General features: G+C 48.7%; 2 protein-coding genes across 2 annotated transcripts; one reads left to right on the forward strand and one right to left on the reverse strand.

Moving 5' to 3' along the window:
- Positions 1 to 3,099: 3,099 nt before the first annotated feature.
- On the forward strand, positions 3,100 to 10,154 carry LOC129715554 (tubulin alpha-1C chain-like). The gene is made up of 5 exons (XM_055665425.1): positions 3,100 to 3,118; positions 4,211 to 4,433; positions 4,560 to 4,708; positions 7,241 to 7,921; positions 9,756 to 10,154. The coding sequence occupies exons 1-5, from the start codon at positions 3,116 to 3,118 to the stop codon at positions 10,056 to 10,058; spliced, it is 1,359 nt and encodes a 452-aa protein (XP_055521400.1). The 5' UTR covers positions 3,100 to 3,115; the 3' UTR covers positions 10,059 to 10,154.
- Positions 10,155 to 15,222: 5,068 nt separating this feature from the next.
- Positions 15,223 to 22,013, reverse strand: LOC129715555 (tubulin alpha-1 chain-like). The gene is made up of 5 exons (XM_055665426.1): positions 21,975 to 22,013; positions 20,414 to 20,636; positions 20,139 to 20,287; positions 17,326 to 18,006; positions 15,223 to 15,636 (listed from the first exon to the last, which is right to left on the reverse strand). The coding sequence occupies exons 1-5, from the start codon at positions 21,975 to 21,977 to the stop codon at positions 15,343 to 15,345; spliced, it is 1,350 nt and encodes a 449-aa protein (XP_055521401.1). The 5' UTR covers positions 21,978 to 22,013; the 3' UTR covers positions 15,223 to 15,342.
- Between the last annotated feature and the right edge of the window lie 542 nt (positions 22,014 to 22,555).

The raw sequence follows: 22,555 nt of genomic DNA on the forward strand, positions 1-22,555 counted from the left end.
TGGCTAAGGGGATCAGGGGGGTATGGAGAGAAGGCAGGTACGGGATACTGAGTTGGATGATCAGCCATGATCATATTGAATGGCGGTGCAGGCTCGAAGGGCCGAATGGCCTACTCCTGCATCTAATTTCTATGTTTCTATGTTTCTATGACCTCTGTCGGTCAGTAAAATCATTAACACTGTCACATATTTCCTGTTGTGGAATATTCTCGACTGACCTCTGTGCCTCAGACATGATGTGTGCACTACCCTTGGAAATATAACCATATAACCATATAACAATTACAGCACGGAAACAGGCCATCTCGACCCTTCTAGTCCGTGCCGAACACATAATCTCCCCTAGTCCCATACACCTGCGCTCAGACCATAACCTTCCATTCCCTTCCCGTCCATATAACTATCCAATTTATTTTTAAATGATAAAAACGAACCTGCCTCCACCACCTTCACTGGAAGCTCATTCCACACAGCCACCACTCTCTGAGTAAAGAAGTTCCCCCTCACGTTCCCCCTAAACTTCAGTCCCTTAATTCTCAAGTCGTGTCCCCTTGTTTGAATCTTCCCTACTCTCAGTAGGAAAAGCTTTTCCACGTCAACTCTGTCTATCCCTCTCATCATTTAAAAAACCTCTATCAAGTCCCCCCTTAACCTTCTGCGCTCTAAAGAATAAAGCCCTAACTTGTTCAACCTTTCTCTGTAACTTAGTTGCTGAAACCCAGGCAACATTCTAGTAAATCTCCTCTGTACTCTCTCTATTTTGTTGACATCCCTCCTATAATTAGGGGACCAAAATTGTACACCATACTCCAGAATTAGCCTCACCAATGCCTTGTACAATTTTAACATTACATCCCAACTTCTATACTCAATGCTCTGATTTATAAAGGCCAGCACATCTAAGACCACTGCACTGGTAAGATGGCATCCAGCTTCAATGATCCTTTATTTAATTAGTATGCATAGTCGTCTCTTATCTGAGTGCCTTTCCAAATGTTGAAATTGCCTTAAGAATATGTTTAACATTAATGGTCACCAACTGTACAACTGAAACGTGTAAAAAACCCAAATCGATCAGTTATGCTTCAAGAAAGACTAGACTCACTGTGTATATTAACAATTCAAGCGTACAGTTTTGGTCTCCAAATCTGAGGAAGGACATTATTGCCATAGAGGGAGTGCAGAGAAGGTTCACCAGACTGATTCCTGGGATGTCAGGACTGTCTTATGAAGAAAGACTGGATAGACTTGGTTTTTATACTCTCTAGAATTTAGGAGATTGAGAGGGGATCTTATAGAAGCTTACAAATTCTATTTTTTTTTTTTTTTTAATATTTTATTTTATTAGAAGTAAGTACAGTCATATGGCACCAAAGTGTCTAATATATATTTTCATAATACATTTCATGTACAACTTTTTTTTTTATATATTGAAAAAAGAATAGAATAAGAAAAATAAGTTAGATAGTAAAGGATAGAAAGATGTGAAATATATAGTGCGTGAAGAAAGAAAACGAGTAAATGAAGAAAGTTGAGAGAGAAAATAGAGAAAAGAAAATAAAATAAAAAAAGAAAATGAGATCATTATTTATAATCTTGACCAACCCTCGTCCAGTCCTCAAACGGTTCTCTTTTACAAAACTTACAAAATTCTTAAGGGGTTGGACAGGCTAGATGCACGAAGATTGCTCCCGATGTTGGGGAAGTCCAGGACAAGGGGTCACAGCTTAAGGATAAGGGGGAAATCCTTTAAAACCGAGATGAGAAGAACTTTTTTCACACAGAGAGTGGTGAATCTCTGGAACTCTCTGCCGCAGAGGGTAGTCGAGGCCAGTTCATTGGCTATATTTAATAGGGAGTTAGATGTGGCCCTTGTGGGATCAGAGGGTATGGAGAGAAGGCAAGTAAGGGACACTGAGTTGGATGATCAGCCATGATCATATTGAATGGCGGTGCAGGCTCGAAGGGCCGAATGGCCTACTCCTGCACCTAATTTCCATGTTTCTATGTTTCTAAGCAGACTTTCTGAGAAGTATTAATTTCGAGGATATTATCAGTGATTTTGCGTAAATGAAATGTAGAAAAATGCCTTTCAGGTCGTGAGTATTAGAACTTTGATACATTTAACTTGTGAAATATTAAAATAGATGTTGTATTGCATTATAGAACTTTATGTAGCCCAAGCTTGGCTTAGTTTGTACAGTATATTGTGTTATCATATGAATACATTTTTGTGCCGCTGCAACCTGCATTGTATATCTGGTCAAGCAGGTCAACAACTAAAATGGACTGGGTCAGTGTGGAAAGGAGGGGGGGCACCAAGATTGGTCAGTGCTTAGGGCACCAGTGAGCTTTAATCCGCCCCTGTATGCAGCAGTAGTTTATAGGGGGTCTGTTCAAGACTCAAACAGCTGGGAAGTATCTCTTTCCAAAATCTGACAGTACATGGTTTCGTTTCTTCTGCTTTTCCAGCTCATCTGGACTCGGCCGAACAAACATATCTTCAAACAATTGGTGGTGATCCCAGCCCAGTGGAACTGAGTGCATTCAAACTAGGAGTCAGTGGGTCTTGTGGACATTCCCGAGGGGACTAATGCCCCCTGTCCCACTTAGGAAACCTGAACGCAAACCTCTGGAGACATTGCGCCCCACCCAAGGTTTCCGTGCGGTTCCCGGAGGTTGCAGGTGGTTGCCGGAGGTCGCAGGTAGTGGAAGCAGGTAGGGAGACTGACAAAAACCTCCGGGAACCGCCCGGAAACCGCACGGAAACATTGGGTGGGGCGCAAAGTCACCAGAGTTTTCCGTTCAGGTTTCCTAAGTGGGACAGGGGCATAGATAGGTCTATTCCCTGTGCTTGGGTATCTGACTCAGTGACGGGACCGTGTGACACAACAATACCCATTATCTATCGCGGACAACATCTGACTCCGTCCTTTAGACAAAGCGGCCAATCAGCTCCAGTCCGCCTCTGACTTTGTTTACATGGCACCTAGCAACCATTCTCCCGGCCGGCAAATCAGACGATGGGCCCCTCCCCATACTGTCGGGGGTATAAATACCGCGACCGCCGGCGGCAGTCAGTCATTGTCGAAGGCTGCGGTGATCACCGGACATTATGGTAGGCTACGTGGTAGAACTCCGTGGACAGCCGCGTTCCATGGAGACAGGCCCGGTTAACACGTGACGTGCATGCCCCCTGTCCCACTTAGGAAACCTGTGTGAGAAAACCTGTGTGAGTGTGTGTGTGTGTGGTGTGTGAGTGTGAGTGTGTGAGTGTGTGTGTGTGTGTGTGTGTGGAGGTGGGTGTGAGTGTGTGAGTGTGAGTGTGTGCAGGTAGCGTTTATTATGCCCCTGTCCCACTTAGGAAACCTGAACGGAAACCTCTGGAGACTTTGCGCCCCACCCAAGGTTTCCTTGAGGTTCCCGGAGGTTTTCGTCAGTCTCCCTGCCTGCTTCCACTACCTGCAACCTCCGGCAACCACCTGCGACCTCCGGGAACCGCACGGAAACCTTGGGTGGGGCGCAAAGTCTCCAGAGGTTTCCGTTCAGGTTTCCCCAGTGGGACAGCGGCAGAAGGAGGGAATGGATTGAATGCGCCCGAACCTAGTCGGATGACTTTAAGCCCCGATCCACTCTCTCATATCATCAGCTGTTAAACTGATTCCTGTGATGGCAGGACTTTCATATGAAGAAAGACTGGATAGACTCGGCTTGTACTCGCTAGAATTTAGAAGATTGAGGGGGGGATCTTATAGAAACGTACAAAATCCTTAAGGGGTTGTGGACAGGCTGGATGCAGGAAAATTATACCCGGTGTTGGGGAAGTCCAGAACAAGGAGGTCACACACAGTTTAAGGATAAGGAGGGAAGTCTTTTAGGACCGAGATGAAAAAAACATATTTTTTTCACACAGAGAGTGGAACTCTCTGCCACAGAAGGTAGTTGAGGCCACACAGTTCATTGGCTATATTTAAGAGGGAGTTAGATGTGGCCCTTGTGGCTAAAGGGATCAGGGGTTATGGAGAGAAGGCAGGTACGGGATACTGAGTTGGATGATCAGCCATGATCATATTGAATGGCGAATGGTGCAGGCTCGAAGGGCCGAATGGCCTCTACTCCTGCATCTATTTTCTATGTTTCTATGTTTATATGTTTCTATACCGATTTATCCCCATCCGGTACTAATCCCGTGTTTCCCCCCCATCTCCAGCGTGAGTGTATCTCTATCCACATCGGCCAGGCCGGGTGCCAGATTGGCAACGCTTGCTGGGAGCTGTATTGCCTGGAGCACGGGATCCAGCCGGATGGACAGATGCCCAGCGACAAGACCATCGGAGGCGCGGACGATTCGTTCAACACCTTCTTCAGCGAGACGGGGGCGGGCAAGCACGTCCCGCGGGCCGTGTTCATCGACCTGGAGCCCACGGTGATCGGTAAGGTGGCAGGGCGAAGAGTACTGATATGTTCTGCATTCTCCCAATCCATGCCCTGACATGTGGGGAGGGTGCATGTTATGTGGCGCAGGTTAATTTTCCATTCCTGCTCCTCTTCCCCTGCAGATGAGGTGCGGACCGGCACCTACCGCCAGCTCTTCCACCCCGAGCAGCTCATCACCGGCAAGGAGGACGCGGCCAATAATTACGCCCGGGGCCACTGCTCCATCGGCAAGGAGATCGTGGACCTGGTGCTGGATCGCATCCGGAAAGTGGTAGGTGGATTTGCGATAATGTTTCCCAGAATTTCTCTATTGCCACCGCACTTCCGGGAGTGTGTTTATGTCAAAAACAAGAAAGTAGACTATTATCTAAATGGTGGCCGATTAGGAAAAGGGGAGATGCAACGAGACCTGGGTGTCATGGTACACCAGTCATTGAAAGTAGGCATGCAGGTGCAGCAGGCAGTGAAGAAAGCGAATGGTATGTTAGCATTCATAGCAAAAGGATTTAAGTATAGGAGCAGGGAGGTTCTACTGCAGTTGTACAGGGTCTTGGTGAGACCACACCTGGAGTATTGCGTACGGTTTTGGTCTCCTAATCTGAGGAAAGACATTCTTGCCTTAGAGGGAGTACAGAGAAGGTTCACCAGACTGATTCCTGGGATGGCAGGACTTTCATATGAAGAAAGACTGGATAGACTCGGCTTGTACTCGCTAGAATTCAGAAGATTGAGCGGGGATCTTATAGAAACTTACAAGATTCTTAAGCTGTTGGACAGGCTAGATGCAGGAAGATTGTTCCCGATGTTGGGAAAGTCCAGGACAATGGGTCACACACACACACAGTTTAAGGATAAGGGGGAAGTCTTTTAGGACCGAGATGAGAAAAACGTTTTATTTTCACACACAGAGAGTGGTGAATCTGTGGAATTCTCTGCCACGGAAGGTAGTTGAGGCCAGTTCATTGGCTATATTTAAGAGGGAGTTAGATGTGGCCCTTTTGGCTAAAGGGGATCAGGGGGTATGGAGAGAAGGCAGGTACAGGATACTGAGTTGGATGATCGGCCATGATCATATTGAATGGCGGTGCAGGCTCGAAGGGCCAAATGGCCTCTACTCCTGCACCTATTGTCTATGTTTCCACGTTTCTACGTTTCTACAAGCACAATATGGGAACTTGTTCAACAAAAGCTATGCCCAGTCACCTTTCTCATTTTCTCCGCGGGAAAAGTCTTCTAACTATCTACCCTATCAATACACCTCGCATATGGCCTCCTCTCGCCCTCCGACGTACCGGAAAGGAAACAATCCAGATTTTCCAAACTCTACATAGAGCTAAATTCCTCCAATCCCGTTTTATTTCCGGCTAAATTCTTCTACACTCTCATGCCCCTGTCCCACTTAGGAAACCTGAACGGAACCCTCTGGAGACTTTGCGCCCCACCCAAGGTTGTTGTGCGGTTGCCGGAGGTTGCAGGTGGTTGCCGGAGGTTGCAGGTGGTTGCCGGAGGTTGCAGGTAGTGGAAGCAGGTGGGAAACTGATAAAAACCTCCGGGAACCGCAAAGAAACCTTGGGTGGGGCGCAAAGTCTCCAGAAGTTTCCGTTCAGGTTTCCTAAGTGGGACAGTGGCTTTACCTTCCTATCCTTCCTTTAATGGAGCAACCAGAACTGCACACAGTACCTAAAATATCCCCTTTCCAAAGTTATATTACATTATATACACGTCAACCCCAATATCAGGTAGGCCTCCCTTGCTGTAACACGTCGGAGGCCGAATAACTTTCAAAATTTCGAAAGTGATTTCGAAATGACATCTAAATGGTGGCCGATTGGGAAAGGGGGAGATGCAGCGAAACCTGGGTGTCATGGTACACCAGTCATTGAAGGTAGGCATGCAGGTCCAGCAGGCAGCAAAGAAAGCGAATGGTATGTTAGCTTTCATTGCAAAAGGATTTGAGTATAGGAGCAGAGAGGTTCTACTGCAGTTGTACAGGGTCTTGGTGAGACCACACCTGGAGTATTGCGTACAGTTTTGGTCTCCAAATCTGAGGAAGGACATTATTGCCATAGAGGGAGTGCAGAGACGGTTCACCAGACTGATTCCTGGGATGTCAGGACTGTCTTATGAAGAAAGACTGGATAGACTTGGTTTATACTCTCTAGAATTTAGAAGATTGAGAGGGGATCTTATAGAAACTTACAAAATTCTTAAGGGGTTGGACAGGCTAGATGCAGGAAGATTGTTCCCGATGTTAGGGAAGTCCAGGACAAGGGGTCACAGCTTAAGGATAAAGGGGAAATCCTTTAAAACCGAGATGAGAAGAACTTTTTTCACGCAGAGAGTGGTGAATCTCTGGAACTCTCTGCCACAGAGGGTAGTTGAGGCCACTTCATTGGCTATATTTAAGAGGGAGTTAGATGTGGCCTTTGTGGCTAAGGGGATCAGGGGGTATGGAGAGAAGGCAGGTACGGGATACTGAGTTGGATGATCAGCCATGATCATATTGAATGGCGGTGCAGGCTCGAAGGGCCGAATGGTCTACTCCTGCACCTAATTTCTATGTTTCTATGTTTCTATGACATTGGATGGGAAATGTTCAGGAGGAACGCTAGGCAAATGGTTCGGGCCCAGACTGCCAAATATTCTGCCTGTAGGTGTTACGTGCAAATGCCTGAATAGACGATGTCCCTCGATCACTCTAGTCCAATCTTTGTGCGCCCAATATTCAGTGGTTGTTGGGCAACGAACATCTGCAATGTCACATCCGGTATTCTATTCATGCTTTCCGGTTTCCTTCCTTCAGGCCGACCAGTGCACCGGACTCCAGGGGTTCCTCATCTTCCACAGTTTCGGCGGCGGCACCGGCTCGGGCTTCACCTCCCTCCTCATGGAGAGACTCTCCGTGGACTACGGTAAGAAATCCAAGCTGGAGTTTTCCATCTACCCGGCGCCGCAGATCTCCACCGCCGTGGTCGAGCCCTACAACGCGGTGCTGGTCACCCACTGCACCCTGGAGCACTCCGACTGCGCCTTCATGGTGGACAACGAGGCCATTTACGACGTGTGCCGGCGGAACCTGGATATCGAGCGCCCCACCTACACCAACCTCAACCGCCTGTTGGCGCAGATCGTGTCGTCTATTACCGCCTCGCTGCGCTTCGACGGCGCCCTCAACGTGGACCTGACCGAGTTCCAAACTAACCTGGTCCCCTACCCACGTGTCCACTTCCCGCTCGCCACCTACGCGCCCCTCATCTCGGCCGAGAAGGCTTACCACGAGCAATTGTCGGTCCCCGAAATCACCAACGCCTGCTTCGAGCCGGCCAACCAGATGGTGAAGTGCGACCCTCGCCAGGGCAAGTACATGGCGTGTTGCATGTTGTACCGCGGGGACGTGGTCCCCAAGGACGTCAACGCCGCCATCGCCACCATCAAGAGCAAGCGCTCCATCCAGTTCGTGGACTGGTGCCCGACCGGGTTCAAGGTGAGTGAAGGATTTCAGCCAAAACCGTGGAGGAGTGGATGGGCTCTGTTTGTCCGATTCCTCAGGTGAACGACACGGCTAAAAATGTTAAATAGATGCCCCTGTATTCATCGACACTAATTGAACAAGCACCTCTCCCTCTCTCCCCACTGCGCCCTCTCTACTCAACACCCCAACGCATTGTAGTCATCCCATGGGAATGTCCCCACCGGTCCCAACATTTGCAGGAGACATCCTGTGCTGATGATGGCACAAGGGGTGGAGGGGGGTGGGTGGATTTGAATGAATCCATGTGCTTGGAGACGGTGGGGCGAAGTGCCTCTTTCTGCCGGGTGCTCAGTCACTGAGAATATTCCAGGAAACATTGAGTATAGAAGTTGGGATGTAATGTTAAAATTGTACAAGGCATTGGTGAGGCCAAATCTGGAGTATGGTGTACAATTTTGGTCGCCTAATTATAGGAAGGATGTCAACAAAATAGAGAGAGTACAGAGGAGATTTACTAGAATGTTGCCTGGGTTTCAGCAACTAAGTTACAGAGGAAGGTTGAACAAGTTAGGGCTTTATTCTTTGGAGCGCAGAAGGTTAAGGGGGGGGCTTGATAGAGGTTTTTAAAATGATGAGAGGGATAGAGAGTTGACGTGGAAAAGCTTTTCCCACTGAGAGTAGGGAAGATTCAAACAAGGGGACATGACTTGAGAATTAAGGGACTGAAGTTTAGGGGTAACATGAGGGGGAACTTCTTTACTCAGAGAGTGGTAGCTGTGTGGAATGAGCTTCCAGTGAAGGTGGTGGAGGCAGGTTCGTTTTTATCATTTAAAAATAAATTGGATAGTTATATGGATGGGAAGGGAATGGAGGGTTATGGTCTGAGCGCAGGTATATGGGACTAGGGGAGATTATGTGTTCGGCACGGACTAGAAGGGTCGAGATGGCCTGTTTCCGTGCTGTAATTGTTGTATGGTTATATATGGTTATTGAGCTTCTGATAGGGGGCGGAAGTGAAGAATTGGGTTCCATCACTAAATAGCCTCGTTCCACTTTGCAGCGCTCTCGCCCGGGCAACAGAGGCTTTGCAGTTCACGGTGTTTGCACGGCGAATGGGTTAGAAACATAGAAACATAGAAATTAGGTGCAGGAGTAGGCCATTCGGCCCTTCGAGCCTGCACCGCCATTCAATATGATCATGGCTGATCATCCAACTCAGTATCCCGTACCTGCCTTCTCTCCATACCCTCTGATCCCCTTAGCCACAAGGGCCACATCTAACTCCCTCCTAAATATAGCCAATGAACTGTGTGGCCTCAACTACCTTCTGTGGCAGAGAATTCCACAGATTCACCACTCTCTGTGTGAAAAAAGTTCTTCTCATCTCGGTTTTAAAGGATTTCCCCCTTATCCTTAAGCGGTGACCCCTTGTCCTGGACTTCCCCAACATCGGGAACAATCTTCCTGCATCTAGCCTGTCCAACCCCTTAAGAATTGTGTAAGTTTCTATAAGATCCCCTCTCAATCTCCTAAATTCTAGAGAGTATAAACCAAGTCTATCCAGCCTTTCTTCATAAGACAGTCCTGACATCCCAGGAATCAGTCTGGTGAACCGTCTCTGCACTCCCTCTATGGCAATAATGTCCTTCCTCAGATTTGGAGACCAAAACTGTACGCAATAATCCAGGTGTGGTCTCACCAAGACCCTGTACAACTGCAGTAGAACCTCCCTGCTCCTAGACTCAAATCATTTTGCAATGAAAGCTAACATACCATTCGGGTTGGGACGTGCTCCCATGTTGACGGGGGTCCAGGAATTGAAATCCAATGTCTGCACTTTCCATAGGTGGGCATCAACTACCAGCCCCCGACGGTGGTCCCGGGGGGCGACCTAGCCAAGGTACAACGCGCCCTCTGCATGCTGAGCAACACCACCGCCATCTCCATGGCCTGGACCCGCCTGGACCTCAAGTTCGACAAGATGTACGCCAAGCGGGCCTTTGTCCACTGGTACGTGGGAGAGGGGCTGGAGGAAGGGGAGTTCCAGGACGCGCGGGAGGACATGGCGTCGCTGGAGAAGGACTACCAGGAAGTGGCGCTGGACTCCTCCGAACTCCAAAGAGCAGCAGACGAAGAGGGAGAAGAATAGATGATATTATTTTGAAGTCAAATGTCACCTTTTATTTTAGAGAACATTTAGCAGTTAAAAGTTTTAAGAATGTAAAACCAGATATAATCATGAATATAAATTAATGTGAAAGCGAGTTTCCAGCAGTGTCCATTGTAACAGATAAACACGAACGGGCCTGGGGTTCAAATCGACTCGAGTTTAATGTCACCTACACAAATACCTCGTGGTTCAGCCATGCCCCTGTCCCACTTAGCAAACTCTGGAGACTTTGCGCCACACCCGTGCGGTTCCCGGAGGTTGCCGGTGGTTGCCGGAGGTTGCAGGTAGTGGAAGCAGGTAGGGAGACTGACCAAAACCTCCGGGAACCTCCGGGAACCGCACGGAAAACTTGGACGGGGCACAAAGTCCCCAGGGGTTTCCGTTCAGGTTTCCTAAGTGGGACAGGGGAATTACAGTGAAGGTCTTGCTTACTGCACAGCGAGATAGACACAGAGAAGACAAATCATTGCCACCCAGGCGTTAACTATGAACACGTTGTGTAAATTGCATGTAGATTCAACGTTGTGTATGAGATGAGAAAAATATTTTTCACACAGAGAGTGGTGAATCTGTGGAATTCTCTGCCACAGAACGTAGTTGAGGCCACAGTTCATTGGCTATATTGAAGAGGGAGTTAGATGTGGCCCTTGTGGCTAAAGGGATCAGGGGGTATGGAGGGAAGGCAGGTACGGGATACTGAGTTGGATGATCAGCCATGATCATATTGAATGGCGAATGGTGCAGACTCGAAGGGCCGAATGGCCTCTACTCCTGCACCTATTGTCTATGTTTCTATGTTTCTAACATTCTCTTGCACTCCAAAGGTCATTAAACATAGAAACATAGAAACATAGAAATTAGGTGCAGGAGTAGGCCATTCGGCCCTTCGAGCCTGCACCGCCATTCAATATGATCATGGCTGATCATCCAACTCAGTATCCCGTACCTGCCTTCTCTCCATACCCCCTGATCCCCTTAGCCACACGGGCCACATCTAACTCCTTCTTAAATATAGCCAATGAACTGTGGCCTCAACTACCCTCTGTGGCAGAGAGTTCCAGAGATTCACCACACACTCTGTGTGAAAAAAGTTCTTCTCATCTCGGTTTTAAAGGATTTTCCCCTTATCCTTAAGCTGTGACCCGTTGTCCTGCACTTCCCCAACATCTGGAACAATCTTCCTGCATCTAGCCTGTCCAATCCCTTAAGAATTTTGTAAGTTTCTATAAGATCCCCTCTCAATCTCCTAAATTCTAGAGAGTATAAACCAAGTCTATCCAGTCTTTCTTCATAAGACAGTCCTGACATCCCAGGAATCAGTCTGGTGAACCGTCTCTGCACTCCCTCTATGGCAATAATGTCCTTCCTCAGATTAAGAATATATCAAACATAGTTCACTTTTCCCTGAATACCTGCCCAAATGTGCCACAATGCACATCAATGAAATCTGTTATCCGTCTGTCTTTTGTTATTTTTTGTCTCGTTTGAGTGCAGTTTAAAGTGTTTCTTTTAAACTGTGTGTGTGTGTGTGTGGTGGGGGGGGTGGGCGGGGGGACTTTTAAAATATTTTCCCTGTACGGAGAACCCGACCTTCTCTCTGTCGAGTCTCCGTTGTCGTTGGGGCCGAGCACCGTGGAGCGGCCTCCAGCAGGAACGACCTGGGGCTCCAGTGGCGGAGGCTGCGGACTTACTCACCATCGCGAGATTGATCCCTGGGATGGCGGGACTGTCATATGCGGAAAGATTGAAAATACAAGGCTTCAGAATGATGAGGGGAAGGATCTTATAGAAACATATACAATTCTAAAAGGGCTGGACAAGCTAGATGCAGGAAAAAGTGTTCCCTATGTTGGGCGAGTCCAGAACCAGGGGCCACACACTGTCTTAGAATAAAGGGGAGGTCATTTAAGACTGAGGTGAGAAAAAGCTTTTTCTCCCAGAGAGTTGTGAATTTGTGGAATTCCCTGCCACAGAGGGCAGTGGAGGCCAAGTCACTGGATGGATTTAAGAGAGAGTTAGATAGAGCTCTAGGGGCGAGTGGAGTCAAGGGATATGGGGAGAAGGCAGGCACGGGTTATTGATAGGGGACGATCAGCCATGATCACAATGAATGGCGGTGCTGGCTCGAAGGGCCGAATGGCCTCCTCCTGCACCTATTTTCTATGTTCCTATGGATCGAAAAAGTTTGCGCCATCAATTGGCCAATGCTCATATTACTTCAAGGGAGCCTAATTCCGTGTGCGGTCTATTAAAACCATATATACACACACACACACACACACACACACACACACACACACACACACACACACACACACACACACACACACACACACACACACACACACACACACACACACACACACACACACATTCATATATCTATCTATCTATATTTAAAACTCAATGTATGTCTGGCTGTGTGGCTGTGTGTGTTTCTGATTTGTGGCTGCCAGCCTTTGATTCGTTACTACGCCAACACCCGTCCCACAAACGCCCTGATTTTTTCCACATCGGTAGAGATTTCATTTTTCATTCCAAGTATCCACTCCTGATTAAATTTCGTCGTGTTTATGTACACATTTTTTAATAAAATCCTGACCCCCCCCCCCCCCCCCCCCCCCCCCCCCCCCTCCCCTCCCCTCCCCTCCCTCATTTTGTCGCCTCCTGCTGGCCAGCGACCATAACAGTTTTTGGCCACCTTACTCTCAGTCCTCCACCGCTGAGCAGCCCCCGAGGTATTTACATCGATGAAAAATAAAAAAGTTATGAGTGTTTAAAAAAACCTTGAGATCCTCTCGCCTGTCAATCTCCGCCATGAAGGTAACGCCCATCAACATCTTCTCTAATTTTGCATACAAAATCTTGAAGTGAACTGTACAAACTTGCACAAGTACTCAATAACCGTTTGGATTTCTGAATGGCTTTTGGTGACCTTGTGGAAATGACCTAGCAGACGGGTCCAAAAATGCAGCATAGACACAAATTCCAGTTCTTCCATTTTCTGCAAATGGTTGTTAGCTTGAAGCCTGGTATCACTTTTCACATCTAACATCAGAGTACACAAAATTGCTGGAGAAACTCAGCGGGTGCAGCAGCATCTATGGAGTGAAGGAAATAGGCGACGTTTCGGGCCGAAACCCTTCTTCAGACTGACGGTGGGGTGGGGGGAGGGAGAAGGAAGGAAAAGGGGAGGAGGAGGAGCCCGAGGGCGGGCGGATAGGAGGGTGGGAGGAGACAGCTAGAGGGTCAAGGAAGGGGAGGAGACAGCAAGGGCTAGCATAATTGGGAGAATTCAACGTTCATGCCATCCGGACGCAAGCAACCCAGGCGGAATATGAGTCGCTGTTCCTCCAATTTCCTCTGTTGCTCACTCTGGCAATGGAGGAGACCCAGGACAGAGAGGTCGGATTGGGAATGGGAGGGGGAGTTGAAGTGCTGAGCCACCGGGAGGTCAGGTTGGTTATTGCGGACTGTGAGCGGAGGTGTTCGGCGAAACGATCGCCCAACCTACGCTTAGTCTCCCCGATGTAGATCAGCTGACACCTAGAGCAGCGGATGCAGTAGATGAGGTTGGAGGAGGTACAGGTGAATCTTTGTCGCACCTGGAACGATTGCTTGGGTCCTTGAATGGAGTCGAGGGGGGAGGTGAAGGGACAGGTGTTGCATTTCTTGCGGTTGCAAGAAATGCAACATCTAACATCAGAGTACAAATGACTGAGGGCATTCTGTGTCTACATCTTTTGAGTGGGGGCAGCTGTCCGTGTTTTTCACTTCTTTTATTTTATTTTTAGTACGTTAAAAGTGTTAGTTGGGGGTCTAAACTAAGACCCGCCAAGAAAAAAACATCGCGGAGCTGCGGGTCTATGGAGCGGCGGCGCTGAAATTTAACATCGGGAGCCTGGGACCTCTCGCCGAGATCGCCAGTGGTGGAGCTCCGACCAGCGCGGCCTGTCGATTTCGTAAGCCGCGGTCTCCGGTAGGGAAGCGGCCGTTCCAGGCATCCCAAGCCGCTGAGAGGGTTCCCCGACGCCGGTGCATCATCACCCGGCGAGAGGGCCTGAAACATCGGACCTCCATGGCGGCGACTGTGGAGGCCACGGGTGGACATGAGGATGGGGACTGGACTTTGTGCCTTCGCCCACAGTTGTGGGGGGATGTTTTTATGTTAAATTTCTTCTTCAATGTTATGTTGTATTTTTATTAGTGTGCTGCAAGGACACCTGAATTTCCCCTGAAAGGGGGATTAATAAAGTATTTATTATAATTATTTATCATTATAATAATATTATAATATTATTATAGCGCTGTAACTTTCCAAAATAGCTTCTGTGGCTTTAGCATGTGTCTTCCACCTAGTATCTGCCAAACATCTAGGAACTTTTGACTGAGGTTGCAAAAATGATTTTAGAACTGCCCATTTCTTTGTGGAGAATGAAAAGAAGGTCTACATTTCATTGATAATTCCAAAACTGTTCACTGCATCAAGGCAGCAATCAACAGCCGAATTTAATGAGTGATTCCTGGGATCATTCTTGTAAACCTCCTGTGGACTATCACAATACTTCCTCAGATAGAGTGCCCAAGATTAGTGAGACACGCCCTCGCACGCACAAAGCCACACGGCCTATCCAGAATCAACCCGCCTTTTCGAATGCATTAATGGCCTCTAGTCCAAGACTCTCCACTCGGCGGGGCGAAGGGCCGGTTCCGCGCTGTATCTCCAAACTGAACTAGAAATCTGATCAGACCGGAGAGATATAATCTACGTTGGTACATTTCACGACCGCCGGCAAAAAGATTAGCCTTTTCCCTCTCCCATGTAGGGCCCCCAATATATTGCCCGGGAAAAGCTTCCTGAACATATACGACAAGCTCCAAAACATCTAACCAGTTGGCACTGTGGCAGTCCTAGTGTACATTGGGACAGTTTAAACCCCATGGGACAACTGTTGCAACAGCATATATGTTCCTCTAATTCCCATTGACTATTTGGGGACCTATAATCCAGTCGCAACAAGGCCAACACCTCCAGCTATGACCTATCCCGTTGTTCCTGCTTAAACCTCTCATTTAATTTTCCTCCCAATCAACAAGGACTCTAAGCAGACACAATCACAAATGCTTTTTCAAAATAATTTATTTTCAGACTTATAGTGCTAAAGTGGAATGTTATATTTGTTAAATTATTTACTAAAATGTTATGTATTCTGTAACGTAAAATATCTCATTTGATTCAATGTTTAACTTTCAATAATATCGTCTATTCTTCCTCTGCTGCTCTCTCGAGATCGGCGGAGTCCAGGGCCACCTCTTGGTAGTCCTTCTCCAGCGACGCCATGTCCTCCCGCGCGTCCTGGAACTCCCCTTCCTCCAGCCCCTCTCCCACGTACCAGTGGACAAAGGCCCGCTTGGCGTACATCTTGTCGAACTTCAGGTTGAGGCGGGTCCAGGCCATGGAGATGGCGGTGGTGTTGCTCAGCATGCAGAGGGCGCGTTGCACCTTGGCCAGGTCACCCCCCGGCACCACGGTCGGGGGCTGGTAGTTGATGCCCACCTGCGGGGAATGGACAGAGCAAACGTTGAAATTCAATTCATGGGCGCAATGCGAAACCCGTGAGTTAGTTCAAGCCTGTTCTCTCTGAAAACCCCCTGCAGCGGGACAAAGGCAACGCTTTGTTCTCCCGCAGTGCGGCGCTGTAAGACGGGAGTCTTGCAATTAGGAAGTGACCCTAACCCTAACCCTAACCCTAACCCCTAACCCTAACCCTAACCCTAACCCTAACCCTAACCCTAACCCTAACCCTAACCCTAACCCCAACCCTAACCCTAACCCTAACCCTAACCCTAACCCTAACCCTAACCCTAACCCCAACCCTAACCCTAACCCCAACCCTAACATTAACCCTAACCCTAACCCTTTCCTTCCTTAACCACCAAAAGTGGAACGTTTCCTGCAATATTCTATCTGTAGGATTTGTTGATAAATTAAGGCAATTCTGCCCATTGGATCACTTCCGTCTCCGGCCCCTAACAATCCCACCAATTCCTCCCTCCCTCTACTCACTCCATATCGCCACCTTCAGGACTGTGCCTAACCTGTGCTATAGGGAGGTTTCACGGCAGTCGGGTCACGGCCCATACTGTTGCCACGCTACGCCAACTAGAGTACACGCGATGAACTGCAGGTAGGCACTTACCATTGGTTCCAGCGTAGCGGGCCCGTTAAAACCCGCTGAAATTGTCAATTTTTGCGCTGTAAATAATTATGGAAATCGGGATAAGCGTGAGAGACATTTAGCCTACTTCAGAATTCCAAAAGTGAGGAGAAATGACGGTAGATAGAAGCGAGAGCTTAAGGGACAACAACAGCCAGATTGCTTGGCGAACATTGGCCGTTTGCTCACTGCATTTCATCAACTAAGGCATTATTTGTGTGTTTTTTCTAGATTCCTTTGGCATCTAAAAAGTTTCGGAAGTGATAAATCTGGCTGTAATTTTTTTTAATCGCCCATGGTTCCCAATTGGGTTTTATACATACAAAATGAAAACGCATTTGAAGAAAAATTTACAGCCAGGTTTATCACTTCTGAGAATTTTTAGATACCAAAGGAATCAAGAAATAATACAAATAATGCCTTACTGTTGATGAAATGCAGTGAGCAAACGCGAATAATTCCCAATATTTTCAATTCCGATATCTGCACGGCCAATGTTTACCACGCACTTTAGCTGTTGTTGTCCCTTCAGCTCTCGCTTCTCTTTACCTTCATTTCGCTTCACGTTTGGAATTCTAAAGTTGGGCACATGTCCCTCACACTTACCCCGACTGCCACAATTTTTTCCAGCGCCGAAATTCAACATTTTGGCGGTTTTTAACAGGTAGGAAAGTACGCGTTTCTTGCATCAATAACATATACCGGAAGTTACGGATGTCCTCCAGATGGATTGAGCGGCTCCGGGCGTCAAGCCCTATGACCCAGTGACCTTACGTGCAACCCCACTATTGATGCCTCGACTCAAGGATTGAGGTGGGAAAATGTTCCAGGGAATATTTGCATTGCTGCAACAAGGATGGGTTGGGGAGTTGAGTAGAGAGCGTACAACAGGGCGGAAGGGAGGTTCTCTGTTCATTTGTGGACAATAACGGGAGGGCGTCTATCCACCCTGTTCGTGTGTTACCGGTTTTCCGTAATCAATGTCCTCTCCTCCCATGGGGTCATCTGATCCCAACCCCTCCACTCACCTTGAACCCGGTCGGGCACCAGTCCACAAACTGGATGGAGCGCTTGGACTTGATGGTGGCGATGGAGGCGTTGACGTCCTTGGGGACCACGTCCCCGCGGTACAACATGCAACACGCCATGTACTTGCCCTGGCGAGGATCACACTTCACCATCTGGTTGGCCGGCTCGAAGCAGGCGTTGGTGATCTCGGCGACAGACATTTGTTCATGGTAAGCCTTCTCGGCCGAGATGAGGGGCGCGAAGTTGACGAGGGGGAAGTGGATGCGCGGGTAGGGGACCAGGTTGGTCTGGAACTCAGTCAGGTCCACGTTGAGGGCGCCGTCGAAGCGCAGCGAGGCGGTGATGGACGACACGATCTGCGCCAACAGGCGGTTGAGGTTGGTGTAGGTGGGGCGCTCGATATCCAGGTTCCGCCGACACACATCGTAAATGGCCTCGTTGTCCACCATGAAGGCGCAGTCGGAGTGCTCCAGGGTGCAGTGGGTGACCAGCACCGCGTTGTAGGGCTCGACCACGGCGGTGGAGATCTGCGGCGCCGGGTAGATGGAAAACTCCAGCTTGGATTTCTTGCCGTAGTCCACGGAGAGTCTCTCCATGAGGAGGGAGGTGAAGCCCGAGCCGGTGCCGCCGCCGAAACTGTGGAAGATCAGGAACCCCTGGAGTCCGGTGCACAGATCGGCCTAGGGGAAGGAAAGCAGAAACCATTGTAAAAGTGACGGGATATGACGGTACTGAGTTCTCCGGCTGCCTAAGATGCCACAAGGGCTACTGAGCGTCATTGCCTATTGGGGAACTTGCACCCACCACGTACAGTCCATTCCGGGCAGCATTTGTGGCCCGACCCATTTACCCGATGGTGGCCGATTGGGAAAGGGGGAGATGCAGCGAGACCTGGGTGTCATGGTACACCAGTCATTGAAGGTAGGCATGCAGGTGCAGCAGGCAGTAAAGACAGCGAATGGTATGTTAGCTTCCATTGCAAAAGGATTTGAGTATAGGAGCAGGGAGGTTCTACTGCAGTTGTACAGGGTCTTGGTGAGACCACACCTGGAGTATTGCGTACAGTTTTGGTCTCCAAATCTGAGGAAGGACATTATTGCCATAGAGGGAGTGCAGAGACGGTTCACCAGACTGATTCCTGGGATGTCAGGACTGTCTTATGAAGAAAGACTGGATAGACTTGGTTTATACTCTCTAGAATTTAGGAGATTGAGAGGGGATCTTATAGAAACTTACAAAATTCTTAAGGGGTTGGACAGGCTAGATGCAGGAAGATTGTTCCCGATGTTAGGGAAGTCCAGGACAAGGGGGTCACAGCTTAAGGATAAGGGGGAAATCCTTTAAAACCGAGATGAGAAGAACTTTTTTTCACACAGAGAGTGGGTGAATCTCTGGAACTCTCTGCCACAGAGGGTAGTTGAGGCCAGTTCATTGGCTATATTTATGAGGGAGTTAGATGTGGCCCTTGTGGCTAAGGGGATCAGGGGGTATGGAGAGAAGGCAGGTACGGGGTACTGAGTTGGATGATCAGCCATGATCATGTTGAATGGCGGTGCAGGCTCGAAGGGCCGAATGGCCTCTACTCCTGCACGTAATTTCTATGTTTCTATGTTTCTACCTGTATTTGTCCCACATCTGCCTTAACTGCTCCTCCCCATAGATGTGGCCACATGTCTCCCGAAAGTCTGATGTGTAACCGGGCTCTGACTGGCAACAGCAAAGGCGCCGCAGCTTAACTGGTGGTTGAATTGTCAATAAAGTAATCCAGCTTTAGTTAGGCCGCATTTGGAGTAACATGTGCAGGTTTGGTTGTTCCACTGCGGATCGGCTGTGGCGGCTCAGAACAGGTTTAGCAGATTGTCGCCTGGTATTAGCTCTGCGGATAGGGTGAACACATTTGGATTGTTTTCTCTGGAACGTATAAGGAATACTAAGTTTACATATTCACATATTCTGTTGTGCTGCAGCAAGTAAGAGTTTCATTGTCCCATCCGGGGACATATAGAAACATAGATAGAAACATAGAAAATATGTGCAGGAGTAGAGGCCATTCGGCCCTTCGAGCCTGCACCGCCATTCAATATGATCACGGCTGATCATCCAATTCAGTATCCTATCCCTGCCTTCTCTCCATACCCCCTGATCCCTTTAGCCACAAGGGCCACATCTATCTCCCTCTTAAATATAGCCAATGAACTGTGGCCTCAACTAACTTCTGTGGCAGATAATTCCACAGATTCACCACTCCCTGTGTGTAAAATGTTTATCTCATCACGGTCCTAAAAGACTTCCTTCTTTTCCTTAAACTGTGATCCCTAGTTCTGGACTTCCCCAACATCGGGAATAATCTTCCTGCATCTAGCATGTCCAACCCCTTAAGAATTTTGTAAGTTTCTATAAGATCCCCCCTCAATATTGTAAATTCTAGCGTGTACAAGCCGAGTCTATCCAGTCTTTCGTCATATGGAAGTCCTGCCATCCCAGGAATCAGTCTGGTGAACCTTCTCTGTATTCCCTCTATGACAATAAAACACTCTTGACTCTTGACTCTTGAAGAGGTATGTACAAGCATGTGAGGCATAGATATGTTAGATAGTCAGAACCATTTCCCCAGGGTGGAACTGTCAAAGACGAGAGGGCATTAGTGAAAGGGCGATAATTTAAAGGCGATATGCGGGAGTGGTTTTTGCACACACAGAGAGTGGAGGGTTTTGTCTTTACACAGTCAGACTAGTTCCTGAGACAGGGAGTCGCGACTGGAAGTGATGTATTGAGGGAGAAATTCCGGAAGCTCTATTGCAAATCCACCTACCACTTTCCGGATGCGATCCAGCACCAGGTCCACGATCTCCTTGCCGATGGAGCAGTGGCCCCGGGCGTAGTTATTGGCCGCGTCCTCCTTGCCGGTGATGAGCTGCTCGGGGTGGAAGAGCTGGCGGTAGGTGCCGGTCCGCACCTCATCTGCAGGGGAAGAGGAGCAGGAATGGAAAATTAACCTGCGCCACATAACATGCACCCTCCCCACATGTCAGGGCATGGATTGGGGTAATGCAGAACATATCAGTACTCTTCGCCCTGCCACCTTACCGATCACCGTGGGCTCCAGGTCGATGAACACGGCCCGCGGGACGTGCTTGCCCGCCCCCGTCTCGCTGAAGAAGGTGTTGAACGAATCGTCTCCGCCTCCGATGGTCTTGTCGCTGGGCATCTGTCCATCCGGCTGGATCCCGTGCTCCAGGCAATACAGCTCCCAGCAAGCGTTGCCAATCTGGCACCCGGCCTGGCCGATGTGGACTGAGATACACTCACGCTGGAGGGGAGGAGAAATACAAGAAGATACTATTTACAATGACAGATTATTGACACCAGAGGGACTGAGGCCGTAACAGATGACGGATCACCTATCCCTTCCCAAATGTAGTTCTGTAGATATTTCCCTCCACACCCCGTCCGCCAATAAATGCACACGTTAAAAGCGAATGGTATGTTAGCATTCATAGCAAAAGGATTTGAGTATAGGAGCAGGGAGGTTCTACTGCAGTTGTACAGGGTCTTGGTGAGACCACACCTGGAGTATTGCGTACAGTTTTATTCTCCTAATCTGAGGAAATACATTCTTGCCAGAGAGGGAGTACAGAGAAGGTTCACCAGACTGATTCCCGGGACTTTCATATGAAGAAAGACTGCATAGACTCGGCTTGTACTCGCTAGAATTTAGAGGATTGAGGCAGGATCTGATAGAAACATACAAAGTTCTTAAAGGGTTGGACAGGATAGATGCAGGAAGATTGTTCCCGATGTTGGGGAAGTCCTGAACAAGGGGTCACACAGTTTAAGGATAAGGGGGAAATCTTTTAGGACCGAGATGAGGAAAACATTTTTCACACAGAGAGTGGTGAATCTGTGGAATTCTCTGCCACAGAAGGTAGTTGAGGCCACACAGTCCATGGCTATATTTAAGAGGGAGTTAGATGTGGCCCTTGTGGCTAAATGGATCAGAGGGTATGGAGAGAAGGCAGGGATGGGATACTGAGTTGGATGCTCAGCCATGATCATATAGAAACATAGAAACATAGAAATTAGGTGCAGGAGTAGGCCATTCGGCCCTTCGAGCCTGCACCATTCGCCATTCAATATGATCATGGCTGATCATCCAACTCAGTATCCCGTACCTGCCTTCTCTCCATACCCCCTGATCCCTTTAGCCACAAGGGCCACATCTAACTCCCTCTTAAATATAGCCAATGAACTGTGGCCTCAACTACCTTCTGTGGCAGAGAGTTCCAGAGATTCACCACTCTTGAATGGCGGTGCAGGCTCGAAGGGATGAATGGCCTCTACTCCTGCACCTATTGTCTATGTTTCTATGTCTCTAAACAACAAAACACACGATGAATATTTGTGGAAGACGCCATCGATAGGGGCGAGGTACTGCTGCGGATGAGGAACTAATGTGTCCTTGTTCTACTTGGATGTCATCTCGGTTAGAGACACCTCCGCCCAAGGTGCGAATGGAACATCCGGCGCGACAGATAGAACCGGACGTGAAAGGTGATTGGTGAGGGATATGTATCCATCTCCTCCCACCAATCAGATGCCCGGCTCGATGGAACGCGGAGTCGCTGGGGGTTCTGTCACGTGGGCTCACCATCCTCTCTCTCTGTTGTCCCGGGCGGTCGATGGCGGATGTCGCCACTCGCCCTACTTATACCTCGGCCCCGCTCACCAACACACGCCTCGGATTGGCCTCGCCGGGACAATTGACCCGCGGTTGCCCGGAGACATTGTAGTAAGCAAAGGCCGGCGGATTGTCCGCGGTCATGTCCGTCATAGTTGAGTTGTGGAATAGCCCTGGGCAACGGGCAGATGAGATTTGTCGACCTCATTTCAGCCAACATCAGCCACCAACCCCCCCCTCCCCCATTTACACCCCAGAGGGTGGCATTAAAACAGGCCTCTCGGCCCATCCATCCCCCTCCCCCCCTGACAATCGCACCAACACTAATCCCATTCGTTCGACACTGAGTCAAGATTTCAATCCCACTCCTGGGAGAATCATCCTTACAGTTATTTTAAATGTCCATCTTCCACCCATAACCTCTGGTCTTCCACACCAGTAGGCCATGGGGAAGAAAACGAGCCAATGCCTCTACTTTGTGAAAAGGGTGGCTAAATTCTGCATCTGTCCAATACATGTTCGAGATGTTGGGTTGGCACCCGCTCTGCCAA

This window comes from Leucoraja erinacea, unplaced genomic scaffold (genome assembly GCF_028641065.1).
Source record: "Leucoraja erinacea ecotype New England unplaced genomic scaffold, Leri_hhj_1 Leri_1241S, whole genome shotgun sequence".
In the NCBI taxonomy this organism is placed as follows: domain Eukaryota; kingdom Metazoa; phylum Chordata; class Chondrichthyes; order Rajiformes; family Rajidae; genus Leucoraja; species Leucoraja erinaceus.

Excerpts from the sequence above, each read along its gene's own strand:
- LOC129715554 (XM_055665425.1), top strand. Across the intron at positions 4,434-4,559 it reads CCTGGAGCCCACGGTGATCG|ATGAGGTGCGGACCGGCACC; the intron begins GTAAGGTGGCAG and ends CTTCCCCTGCAG. Across the intron at positions 7,922-9,755 it reads GGTGCCCGACCGGGTTCAAG|GTGGGCATCAACTACCAGCC; the intron begins GTGAGTGAAGGA and ends CACTTTCCATAG.
- LOC129715555 (XM_055665426.1), bottom strand. Across the intron at positions 18,007-20,138 it reads TGGATCGCATCCGGAAAGTG|GCCGATCTGTGCACCGGACT; the intron begins GTAGGTGGATTT and ends TCCTTCCCCTAG. Across the intron at positions 15,637-17,325 it reads GGTGCCCGACCGGGTTCAAG|GTGGGCATCAACTACCAGCC; the intron begins GTGAGTGGAGGG and ends CATTCCCCGCAG.